General features: G+C 38.2%; 1 protein-coding gene across 1 annotated transcript in view; it reads left to right on the top strand.

Moving 5' to 3' along the window:
• RGS12 (regulator of G protein signaling 12) overlaps positions 1-13,091 on the top strand; it is a 79,381-nt gene that overhangs the window by 41,231 nt on the left and 25,059 nt on the right. The window contains exons 4-8 of the mRNA XM_005424734.2: positions 3,286-3,455; positions 6,491-6,583; positions 7,723-7,866; positions 11,372-11,551; positions 12,796-12,949. Coding sequence (XP_005424791.2) covers positions 3,286-3,455; positions 6,491-6,583; positions 7,723-7,866; positions 11,372-11,551; positions 12,796-12,949 — 741 coding nt within the window. The remainder of the gene's footprint in view (positions 1-3,285; positions 3,456-6,490; positions 6,584-7,722; positions 7,867-11,371; positions 11,552-12,795; positions 12,950-13,091) is intronic.

Here is a 13,091-nt window from a genome sequence, read left to right on the forward strand (position 1 = left end):
ATTCCTGCTTTCCAAGGTGGGCTGCATGTACCTAGGAATGCATGAGCTGTGAGAGTCAGGAAACCTGATGCTGGAGACTTTCATTGCAAACATTCCTCTGCAAGAGGAGTGGAGCAGGAATTATGCCTTATACAGTCTTCATTTAAGTGTGATTTGGATAAATTGAGTATTAATGGTAGAGTTGGGGAGGTGTTTTTCCTTCTATCTGACTTTCTTTTTCTCCAGTTCTCAATGGTGTATCTGCACTAGGCTGTGACTCTTTTAATTGCAGCTGATGATCTGGCTGGTAAAAGAACTAGAATAACCAAGCCTTTTTTGGAAAACAGCCTTTTCTGTATTGTTTTCAGCTTGATGAGTACCACAGCAGAAAGCTCTACAGGTTTGAAAAGCAAACAGACTGCATTTTTTCATTAAGGGAAATCAAAGCTGTGCCAGGGTTAAGTAGAAATTAAAATAGTTCTTTTTGAAAAAAGTCTGAATTACCTAAATTAAATCTACCAGAACAGTTTACTGCGAATGAGTAATCCCCTAATGCTATATTAACATATTGCAGGACCTGTGCTAGTAGCTCTTTGGTTGTTGGAAATCGTGTCTTATTTTGGTTCGTTTGTTTTCATGGGATCTCCAGAGTTGGGAGTGTATCAGAGGAGGGAGAACCCGGTGCAGTTTAGAGGAGTGTAGCTCTGAGGAGCTGGAGAGAACAGGCAGCTGGTAGCAATTAAAGGTAGTTAGCAGTTCCCCATGGTGTAAACACTGGAGGCTGTAATTGCAGTTGGGTTTCCCGGCTGCCATGGGGAAATTGAATTCTTGCCATGGGAGGGAGGTGATGCTGACTGGCTGATGATGGCTGTGCCTGCCACTTCCCAATCCCTCCTGACTCCTAAGGCACTGTGACTCCAGCATCCAGAGTTGAGCTCTTGGTGTGGCTGCTCCCTAATTCCTCTCTGTCAGCCAAGGAGGTGTCAGGGGTTTGGTATGTGGGATGAGTTTGCCTTTCTGACTTTGCCTGAAAGGAACAAGGAAATTTTCATCATTCATCACTGGGGATTGAACCCTTCAGGAGTGAGGCAGTATCTGAAACTGTTCCAGATCTATCCAGAAGTGGGTGTCTATTTATATCCTGGATCTGTAAAACAGAACATATCCACCTGTGGAGTTAAAGCACAATACTACAGATAATAAAGTTAGATATCATCCTCTTCAGATTCACATTAACTTCTTTCACAATAGTTTCATTCTGGTGACAGATAGTCTCTAATGAAGTTAACAGTTGACTTGGTTATGCTCTTTCACATGTCTTAAAGGAAAAAGTGAATAAATATTTGTATAAGAAAATTTGGCATTGTTTGCTGAGTGTTTGTAATTAGCCTTGGTTAATATGATTGGGCGAACAAAATTATTTATATACCTGATTTGTTACTAGTGTCCTTAAAGATTATAATTGTTGAAAATACAAAGTTACATTTTGTTTTTCCCTCATCTAATTTTGTATCTTTGTCTTGTTTTATTTTTGTCTTAAAAAATAGCTTTGCTTACAGACACTCAGAGTAGTTAACTGTTACATCTCAGTGAATATTTCTGAGCTAAGAATATGCTTAAAAACGAAGTTTCATAACTCTTAAATTTTTTTTTCTTATCTTTACAACTATCTTTATCACTTTTTCCAATGCTTGTAATTGTTTTTGAATGGTGCATTTTTTCAAAGCTCTTACTTCCAGGGAGGAACAGTAATGTTTTGTAACATGAGTTAGGAAATGCAGAGCGCTTTCAAATACTTCTAACATGAAAGGAGACCTTGGGAGAGCATATAAAGTAGGGTCTTCTTGGTGAAATTACTCATTCCTTTAGTTAGTCTAAGTGATTAACTGAGGAAAATCATAAAAATATCCCCATGAAACACAGTCCATTTCTGTCTGGTTGTGAATTCAGTTTTCTCCAACAGATTGTATTTCTAGTGAGCTGCATACTTGCTTTACCATTTGGCATAAAATTGCTGAATATACCATCTATTTAATTTGAGGGTATTATTTTATCACATCTGTTACTGCAAATTTTTCAAATAATTGAATGTCTGTGATTTTTTCATCCCTTCATCAAAGAATCTCATACGGTGTGGCATCTCTCTGTGTGCAACCTGTCATGCTTGAAGCAGACCAGGCAGCTCAGGCTTTAGTTGTGTCTCCACAATGAATTAAACCTCACATAACTTCTATGAAGTGTGCAGCTGTGAGTTCAGCATTACCAGTTTGTGTACACTGGAGGTGGAGGGACCATCCTGTAAAAGGATGTGCAAGAAGTAAATGACGAATCTGTGAATGGAGCCCTGCTGTAAGCAGTTCCCTCTCTTAGAGCAGCCATTTCTTTCCCCTTTCTACTTCTGTGAACAAGTGATCACTTTTACATGTTTTTATGTGCCTATTTTGTTTACTGACATGACAAAGATGATCTAGGGTTAATAATTGAAATTTTTAGCCTGCTACAGAAGGGGTTTTTTTTCATGTTTCCCTGAATTTTCTATGGGTTCTTGTTAATTTGTTTCTCAGAATAAAAAAAATCACTTCTGTTTTTTCAAGATCTAAAGGATCTAGTAAATTCTCATCTTGAGATCTCTAGATTTTTCCAGTATGTTGGATGGAGTCTGGAAGGAATCCCTGTTTTTGTCAGAAGCCATAATAAATGGGGGATCTATGGTTTGATGTCTACTTCCTGTGGATGAGGAAGGCATCCCTTACTATCTAATTTCCCTAATGTTCTTTTCCACAATTGACTCCTCTCCTAAATTTTCAGTATTAATGGGAATCTTGTATTTCCATGCAAAATTTCATGGATTGCCTGTCTACCAATTGAAGTGTATGTGAAATTTTGCTGTCTCCTATCACCTATTAGGGTTTTTGCCCACATTCTGGTGAACAGTGGGTTCTTGAAGGTCAACTTTCCTTGGATAATCTTCTGAAGGAGTGCAGTCTATAGTGCAAGAAATATAAAGAGGAAAATTTGGAACAAGAAAAAATATTTTGTTTTGGGCCTGCCCCTTTTGCTTCTGTCAAGGGACTACTGTTAAGATACTCATTTGATTTTGTTTGCAGTAGAACAGAAGAAATTTGAGAGGTGTTTGGGGTGGGTTTTTTTTTTTTCTATGCAGGTGCTCATACTGAAAATAATATAATATAATATAATATAATATAATATAATATAATATAATATAATTAATATATATAATAATACTTAACAATAGTATATATATGATAGTACATTATTGACAGCTGTGATTTCCTTTGTTGGCAGAGCTGAACAGCACTGAGTTGAAGGACTGCGTCAGTGAGAACAGCCTCAGCAGCAATGCCAGCCTCCCCAGCGTGCAGAGCTGCCGGCGCCTGCGCGAGCGGAGGGTTGCCAGCTGGGCCGTGTCCTTTGAGAGGCTTCTGCAGGACTCTGTTGGTGTTAAATATTTTTCGGTGAGTTTTGAGGGACAATGAGAGGTTTTCCAAAATACCTGATACTGCTGTAGTGATTTCCTGTATTCTTTTCTTTTTTTCCTTGGCACTCTCCTTGCACAGGGCAAGAGACAAGAGTTGATTCATGCTCTGTTGTTACCTGAGCGTCTTTCTGAGTTTACACAGGTTCACAGTTGAGTAAAAGTTCATAGTAATATTCAGATTGCCATGCATCTCTGCATAGCTTCCATTTTCATCTGAAACTTCTGCTATATTTGGTGTTGTCTGGGAACTTTTAGAATGCTTCCCCATTTTGTAATATGCTTTTTTTTTTTTTGTATCTGTAGCCTTTGTACAAGAAGAAGAAGTACTTTTGGTAGTTTCCTAAGAATGGGTTGTCATTTATATCTATCTCCTGAAACAGTGGGAGCCACATAGAAGATGTTTTCAATGATAGAGTGGTTTATTTTCCTGTGAAAGGTTTTTAGAAATACATTTTGGAAGTCGTTATGGTAGTTAAGAGCACTGGTTAAAACTGCAACTTGAAGGAGAAATGCTGAGTATTTCCAAAGCATAAATACTTCACAATATATAAATACTGTTCTGCACAGCACGTTTATGAAGTAGTAAATAGCATCATCTCTATTTTGCAAGGAAACTGAGGTACACACTTTTGCTTTGTTGCACTGGGAGTCTGTTGCTGATTCTGAATGTGTTACACAGGGACAGTTTGTGCTGCCCAAGTAATTTTCACATTGAGAATATAAAGAAACGTGTGGTATAGGAAAGGTAAATTATTGAAATCTGCAGTAACTCAGAAAGACTCTTTTGCTTGGTACAAAAGTATTAAGAGATCACAATGGTCAATAAGCAGATTTCCATGCTAACTGGTGGGGGAACCCAAAACTCACATCAACAGTGAACATCTATTTGTGGAAACAGAGAAGAGGAAAGCAAAAGAATACATCCTGGATATTGTGTTGCTTAGTTTAGCAGAGTAGTCTGAGAGTTAATAGCATTTCTGCTTTCATACTGAGACTTCTTGTCAGGCTGGAAAAAAAATTACAGTTCTGATCTGATGCTAGAATCCATCTAAAAAATGGTGTAGTTCATGGGGCTCCTACTGAAAGTTCAGTTGACTTGGTTCTAATTACTTGTAAACCTCTGGTTAACTTGTGTACAATTAGGAAATTGCTGCATTAAATTTTTTAGCTGCTCTGATACTTCAAAACTTACATTATAAATGTAAAAAGTAGCTCATACGCTTTTAATAAATGTTCAGATTAAAATGTTAAAGGTATACTTCATTTCAGCAATCTCAGATATTCTGGAAGTTTTACTTTTCCCCCAATAATTTTATTCTAATTAGAACTTCTTTTTATAAACATTACAAAAACACGTCTTAAAGAAATACCAATATTAAAAAACAATTAGGGAATGTTGAAGTTTATTGTGTGCATCACCATTTTCTTGAGGCCCAGGAGATGTCCAGAACCATTGCTTAGATCTATTAACCTGGTTGCCATAACACTGTGCAGTTACAGATTGCTGCCAGTGTCCGGGATCATTGAGGCACCAGCATTTAATTGAGGGTTCCACAGCAAGTGTCTTGGTGCATATGGGATCCAGCATCTGCCTTTCCTGAGGACAGCTTTGTCACAGAGCAGGAATTGCTCTCCAAGAAGGAGAGACTTTGCATGTTTTGCAAATAGTCACACTTTGCATAATAGCTGCTGCTTGGAGCAGTCAGCCAGGAGGCGAGAGCTGTTTGCAGGTGCCCCCACATGGGGTTCAGAGCAGCCTCTGCAGCTTCCCAGCCATGGGTGACACCTGCTTGGCTGGGAGAAGCTGAGTTGTTGCACAGCTGTGCCCAAACCCTGTGGCCACGAGGAAGCAAGTGGAGATGGACTCTGGGCTCGCAGGGAGTGTGCCAAGGGGGAAGTAGGCAGTTGTGTTCCGGTTCTTGCTCACTCATTTGGTTCTCTTTAAATATGTAATTACATGTAAAATGCAGAAATGTTCCCCTGACTACTCTCAGGATTGTCTTTTATGTGTTTGGTGTCTCAGCTTATGTATCTGAAGAACTTTAAATTCAGAGCTTGCTTGGGCATTTAGATTCCCTGTATTGTAGTTTGTCTCAATTGCTTTCTTACAGCTACTCCCTAAACTCTTATGGTAAATCTGAAAAGCACAAATAAACTTAAGTTTATTTCTGTGGAGATTCTTCTTACACAGCTTTCTGAGGCTGCTTTGGATGATAAGAAAGCTTCACTGATACCCATGTGATGACTGAGTGAAGGTTGTGGTGGATCAAGTTATTTTTTTATGTCTTTATTTTCCCCTGATGGTTAAAATTCTTTTAATATGCTGAGAGAATATTGAATTATACAGATTTGAATATGGGACAGTTTGTAATAGTAGAGTTTTCCAACTGAATCAGTACCAGTGTTCATTTGGACTTTAGGATGCTGTAATATCAAGGTCCTGAGTATTCTGTGTTGCACTGGGAGATACTTTATTTTCCTCTCAGTGGCTGTTTTCCAAAGAGAAACCATGTAAGCACATCAAACACAGTGAACAGTGATAGATTTTTTTTTTTATAGTTGTCATATGATACAAAAAGACACTGTAATGACTCCAGGATTGATTATGGGCACTTCTTGATAAACATCTACTCTATCAGTAGAACTGCAATTAAACACAGTTTACAGTGCCACTTTTAAATCTAGTTTATAAACTATTTAAATTTTTATTTAAAGTGTATTCACCAGTTTATGCACTACTTAGCATGACATTTCAAATTTTGTACTTGCAAATGATTTGATTGTAACTTGATGTATTCTTCTAAATGTATACATAAAAAGACAGGAGAAAGCAGGGGAGCACCAGGTATGTATTGGACATATATTGATTTTTACTTTAGAAAAAAACTGGATTGTGAGACTGATTGAAGACTTACTTTTATGCAAACTTTCCAAGCATTATATATATGTTGTTTAAGCTGACTAGTAACTTTTCTCTGAGACATTTATTTATTTGCTTATTTTTTCCCCTAGGAATTTCTACGGAAAGAATTTAGTGAAGAAAATATTTTATTTTGGCAGGCCTGTGAATATTTTAACCATGTACCTGCACATGATAAAAAAGAGGTAAGTTAATTTAGTATTGCAGTACCTTGTGTTGCTTCTTCAAAAATTATTACTTCTTCAAGATTATTGAAATTAATGGAGCTGTGCTTGGTCTGTGTACTGTGACATCACTAAAATAGGGTGGGATGAGCTAAGTTTAAGATGTTGGATATGTTTAAACTGTAGCAAAGTGCAGAGGTAGCTCTGTAAGAATGAGGTGAGGTATCCTGGATGTTGCAAGTGGCCAGCAGCGATAGCCCAGTGCATGGAGGTGCAGAGCAAGTTAATTGACCACGTCAGGCAGAGGCCTCTTACACTCTTTGAGCTAAACTGCCTCCGCCAACCAAGATGGTGTTTCTAAATAACTTAATTATCTGCTGCTCAGAGGGCAGGGCTTTCATGTTTGTTCACAAATTATGAGAATCTCCTTCTCATCCTTTTGAGGGAATCCTACATCGGCCAGGCAGTTTGGGTGAATTTTGAACTCTGTACAGGTTGGCAACACTTCTGTCTACACCACAGCCAAACCTAGTCAGGTTTATGTGGTGGAAACAGTTTCACCTTCCAAGTCCCTCTTACCTCTTTTGTCTACTAATGGGGTTTTTTTCTTCTACTTTCTTCTGTCTTCAAATAAAGTATTTTCTGAACACCACCCTTAAGGGCTGTGGGCTCAGCTTGGTGGGTTTTTCATTATTTTCATGATGTGGGTGTTTCAAATAAACAAGTTAAAAATGAGTGGTTTTGACTGTAAATATTCATATATATACTTACCTTTTTCTCACTTCTAGAAATTTAATCTTAGAGGATGTATTTAAATAGTAACTGTTATGTAAAAGATCTAAAAATCTAAAAAAATCTACTCTCCTTTTAAAAAAATACTTGCTGTGCTTCACTGCTCGATTATTTTAATTTTTATGTGGAGGACAACTTTTACTGTTCAAGTGAAAGAAATATTCAGAAATATTTGATGAATATTTATAATCATAAAGAAAAAACCCTATTTATGTGCTTAAAACTCGCAAAAGCTGATATATGAAAAATACATATATAAAAGATTCAGGAGTGGCTGTCTATTTTTGGGTGGAATGTATCAGTGTAAGAAATGCCTAACTAAAATTGTGATTTTAAAACCAACTACATTTAGCCTTTCTTTTCTGTAGCTTTCTTACAGGGCTCGGGAGATCTTCAGTAAGTTCTTGTGTAGCAAAGCTACAACCCCAGTTAATATTGACAGCCAGGCACAGCTGGCAGATGATATTCTCAATTCTCCTCATCCAGATATGTTCAAGGAACAGCAACTTCAGGTAACCATAGTAACCATGAATGCTCTATGTTTATGTCTGTTATCTTTTCCTTTATAATCTATAAAAATAGTTTTACATGGTGTGTATTTTAGACTCTGTTAGAAGAATAGAAAAAAGGCTGCTTGGCTGTTTTTCTGTTATGTGGAGAGATTTCACTTAACTAAAAAATAATCTGAAAAGTACTATTATTGAAATGAGGGTTTAGTGCAAGTAAATAATTCCATGTGTTGCAGCACCATTGCATGGAGTGTTTGCATATGGCTGCTTTTCTTTTCTTTAGTGGAGAGTTGAGTCCAGAAATAGTGTCTAGTTTTGGTTTTTAAAATGTTGTATTAAGGGAGTTCTTCTCTTAGGCTTTAGTACTACTGTCAGGCAGAGATGTTAGAACTGTTTGAGTCTGAACACCTCTGAAGTGGATGTATTTTAAATAATTATTGATAATAAGAGCAGTTATGCAACAACTTTACATTTCCTGTATGATACACTTTACATTTCCTGTAGAATTTAAGTTTCTAGGGTTTTTTCCCTAAGTCATCTCTTTGGTAACTCTTCCACTCTATCAGTTTATTAGTAGAAGTGGTTTTGATATCATAATTTTGGAATCAAGGCCGTGGCTTTAGTGAACCAGGTCACAGTCTTGGGGCACAATCTCAGACCACGTGCTTTTGGGCAATCTGAGCAGCAGGGCACAGTGTCATCCTCCTGCAGAGTGGGGATAGAAAGGTAGGTCTGACTGCTGGTCTGGCAGCTCCCAGCTTTACAGCTACTCCTTCTGCAGCTCCCAAGCCGGAGCCTTCTGTGGGAATTACCAGTCACCACATTCCCAGACATTTTTGCATGCATTTGTCATCCTGGTGTTGTGGAGACTGTGCCTGAATTCCTCCTTATCCTCTCCCCATTTTTTTTGGTGGAGTATAGGGTGTCCTGGTGAGTCAGGTGAGAGGGTTGATGCAGGTTTTGTCCCTTTGAAAATGCTGTATCCTTGGTAGGAGGGCTCATAATGAGGGAGAAAATGCTCATGAGAAGTCCAGCTGTGGGTCCAGTCCCAGCCATGTGGCCTCTCTGTACCTGACCTCTTCTCTCAAATTGTCAGTGCCTCAGTGAGACCCCTCAGTCAGACCCAGTCCTTTCACTGAGAAATGAAGTGAGGCAGGATGAGAGTTCCTTCTCTGCAGGACATGGCCTTGGAGCCTGGCTGAGGTGCTGTGGTGTGCTGCCTGGCTGAGGGCAGGGCTGGGCAATCAGCTGCTTGGTGGCCCTTCATTCCTTGGTTTCAGGGAGTGGTTCTGCAGGCCAGTTTGTGGTCTTGGTGGATGGCACCATGTGATAACACACAGCTGTGGGTTGTGTTACTGCAACACACCCACAAAGTTCAGCTCATGGTGGTGACACAACCTTAAGAAAGTGAAAGCTCTGCATTTGTGGTCTTTCACAAGAGTTTTTAGATTTGAGCACTGACCACAGAGTGGGTGCTGCTCTGTGGTGGTTGTTGGATGAGTGTGGTGCTGGGGAATGGGGAGTGTTGCTGTAAGGCTGCAGAGGAGTGGCAGAAGTGTGTGGGAAAGTGCCTTGGAAACACTTTCAGGCCATCCACTTTCAAGCACTGCCTCTTGGGAATACCCCTGGAAGTTGCTTTCTGTCCATGTCCTGACAAATTTGTCCATGATCTTGTTGTTAGAGGTTGTAATGGCAATGTGGATGCAGCTAAAGTACCTAGTTAGGTTGTTGTTCCTTTTTGTAAATTGAATAAGAACAAGCATTTTCCGTGTTTCTGGGTGGAGGTCAGTGCAGGTCGCTTGAACATACTAAAATAAGAATAACATAGAGTGTACTTCATGAAGAGTTGATAATGGATGTAAGTTTTTCTACTCTTGTTTATCTGAAAATTTCAAGTTATGCTTTTAAAATATATGTTTCTCATTTGTAAGAACAAGAACTAACATCTGCTAGCCTTTTTCTAATAAGCAGAAATCATTAAGATATGTAAATATGATAATAATTCTAAATACAGGAAATCACGGATGTAGTGTGAGCTAGAAACATGGGGCAGATGATAATTAGCTCAAGGTAAATTAGTTACCCTCTCATGACTCTGTCCAGCAAAGTTAGAAGGTTGTAGTTTTTTTGCTGTATTAAGTATGTTTAATTTGCAGACTGTCAAAGCCAGCATATACAAAAGTATTTTTCTGTAGTTTACCATGTGGAAAACATATAAAAGTGCATTAAAAGGCAGCACCTAAGGAGGAATGGGAATATACAGAGGGGAAAGTCAAAAACGTGGAAGTTGGCATTGTTTGGGTTAGGTTTCTGTGACTCTGTGGGATCAAGTTCTCTCTGCTCTGTCTTGCTGTTTACCAGATAGGTTCTGGGCTAAAGCCCATTGAGAAGGGTGTGTCTGCACAGTCTGAAGCCTGGTTTTCAGCTGCAAATGGGCCACTCAGTCTCAGTGATGGACTTTCCTTTATATTCTTGGGAATGCCACAACCTGCTCAGGGTGCCTACCTTCCTTTGCTTGTGGGGAATTTGTCATTTCCAAAGAAGTAGCCATTCATACTGTTTTTTTCAGATGAACTGAATAATCTAAAAGTATGGATTCACTTAAAACAGCTGGTTTGCAAAAATGGAACAAAAATTTTAAACATTATTTAGCTTTTAAGAAAAACCTCTTTTTCACTTTCATAACTTTAGCTTTGGTTAAATCAGCCTCAGATATTTGTTCCAGGCCTAGTCTAGAGCTGCTTTCTTCCTCTCTGGTTAAAGATCAATGTTGGTCATTTAATGTAAACTGTTCTCTTTTGAGATCTACAGCACCTTGATTATTGAATTGCCCAGAGATACGGATGGGTTTTTTCCTTATCATTGGTCACATGACTGTAGTTTACTGTTGACACTTGTCATTTCTGGGTTAATGATGTGATGATCTTAGAGTTCTTTTCCAGCCTAAATGATTCTACCACTCTGTGAACATTTTATGTGCTGTGAAGGACTCCCAGCTTCTCCTCATATCAGCAATTAACTCTGTGTGTCTTGTATCATTGTGTATTATTGCATGTTGTAATTATATCATACTTGTGTGTTTTAGAACATAAACTTTTCTTGTTCACAGCCACCTTAAAACATACCTGCATAACTTAATGCTGTCACATACAGTGCTAGTGTAATAACCTTTAAAATGTTTTAAATGGCCAGCTTGCTGCATGCTCCACACAGAATGGCGTCAATGCAGTAAAAGAGGATGGTGTTGTCAAGACTCTACAGCATCTCAGCTTGCAGTTTGCACAAATCATAACTTATTTTCTGAACCTGTAATAAGGGAATAGATCAAATCATATTTCACTATAAAATGGGTGCAGTGTATTTAGCCAGGTCTAAACAATGTCATACCTATGCTGTTTACATCCTGATATCCTAAATTTTATGGGAGCTTCCTGTTGCAAAGCAGCTTCATCTTCTTGATGTGCTAATGGAATGTATGTACCCATTATCCATTGTGGTTTAATTTCAGATATTTAACCTGATGAAGTTTGATAGCTATACTCGCTTCCTCAAGTCCCCCCTTTACCAAGAATGCATCTTAGCTGAAGTGGAAGGACGTCCTCTTCCTGATCCTCAGCGTGTTCCCAGCAGCCCCACTTCTAAACACAGCGTCAATTCAGACAAGTCCAACATGTCAACACCAAAAAAGGTGACTTCTGCATTGTTTTTATCTCAAACCTGTGTTTTTAAATAATGATTTTCAAGTTCTTTAGAAAATCAAAGATAACACATACAATAAAATTAAAATCTGGTTAGAAATGCTGGCAAATACAAATGCAAAATGTTATGTACTCAGGAATATACTTATTTTTTATCCTTGCCATTGAATCAGGTTTCTAGATATTGAATTGCTGAATATAATTTTAACTCTTCATTATTATTTAACTATATGTGTACAAATAAAGAGTAAGGGTTATTTTGTTAATACACCAGTTCAGAAGCTTATTTTGGTTGAAAATGGGAATTAAGATGTGATAATTTAACCTTTGCTGAGAGGAGACATTATATCAGAAGTTTTGGAGAAGGCCTGACCTAAACTAACTCATTTTGGCAGAGGGTAGTTTTTAATTTCTTAGCTCCTACTAAACTAAGATAATTCTGTGTTAAATAAGTACAGTTGCTTAAAAATTAGACCAGTAGTCTTACTGACTGATCCCTTGACATTATTTAGGGTTTAGTTTTTCTTCTTGTAGATAATACCACCATGGCATTACATAACTGTATGGGTAAATTATAACTTCTCATTTTTCATGTCAATCACTACAGATTACCCCATCTGCCATTATGTATTCTTATGACTAGGAACCTTTAAAAAGTAGCATTTCAAGGAGTATTCTAATAATCTAACAAGAATACTAGCTTGTTAAAAGCAAGTTTAGTTTAATATCAAACATTCCTGACATTTGTATTCTTCAGCTCTAATAAATACTTGATTATACTTGTAAATGTTAAACAGTACTTTGTCATTGTCTTTGAAAGCTGTTCATGTTCAAGTCTAGCCTAGGAAAAATACCAAAGTGAAATTCAGTGTTTTAAAAGCAAGGCAAATGGCCTTTCCACATTAACTTAGGCATTACTGGTGAGCTGGGGACAGTTCTTTCATATTTGCTGGAGCTCTCGATGGCTCATTTCCAGCTACTGTTTTGTACTCCCTACCAAGCAGCACATTTCCATCACTGTATTTCTTTCTGTTGCCACTGGTGAGGTTTTTTTGGGGTTTTTTTTGATTGCTGCTGAGAGGGATGCTGGCACAGACACCTGTGCGTGGGGTAAAGAAGGCAGCTAACCTGGCCATCACACTCTTGCTTTAGGAAGAAGTGTGGGAAGGTTTGTTTCAGACAATATACTCACACCTGTGATCCAACCAGTGATTTAATTGTGTTTTGGTGATAGCTAAGTGGTAAGTCAAAGTCAGGAAGATCTTTAAATGAAGAGTCAGGAGAGGAGGACACTGAGAAGAAAAAGAGGGGAACATTCTTCTCATGGTCAAGAAGTAAGAGTTTGGGAAAATCACAGAAGAGAAGAGAAAATGGTGATTATCCAAACGGTGAGTATCACATTCTGCTTTGTTTCAAGGTTGTTTCAGCAATAGATATGACTAATCTCACCATGATTAGCTGCTATCTAAGTGCATTCTTAGTGACAGAGGAAAAGAACTGTCAAGTCAGAAGGCCAGAGTGTGGCTGGTA

The sequence above is a fragment of the Geospiza fortis genome, unplaced genomic scaffold (assembly GCF_000277835.1).
Source record: "Geospiza fortis unplaced genomic scaffold, GeoFor_1.0 scaffold147, whole genome shotgun sequence".
Lineage (NCBI taxonomy): Eukaryota > Metazoa > Chordata > Aves > Passeriformes > Thraupidae > Geospiza > Geospiza fortis.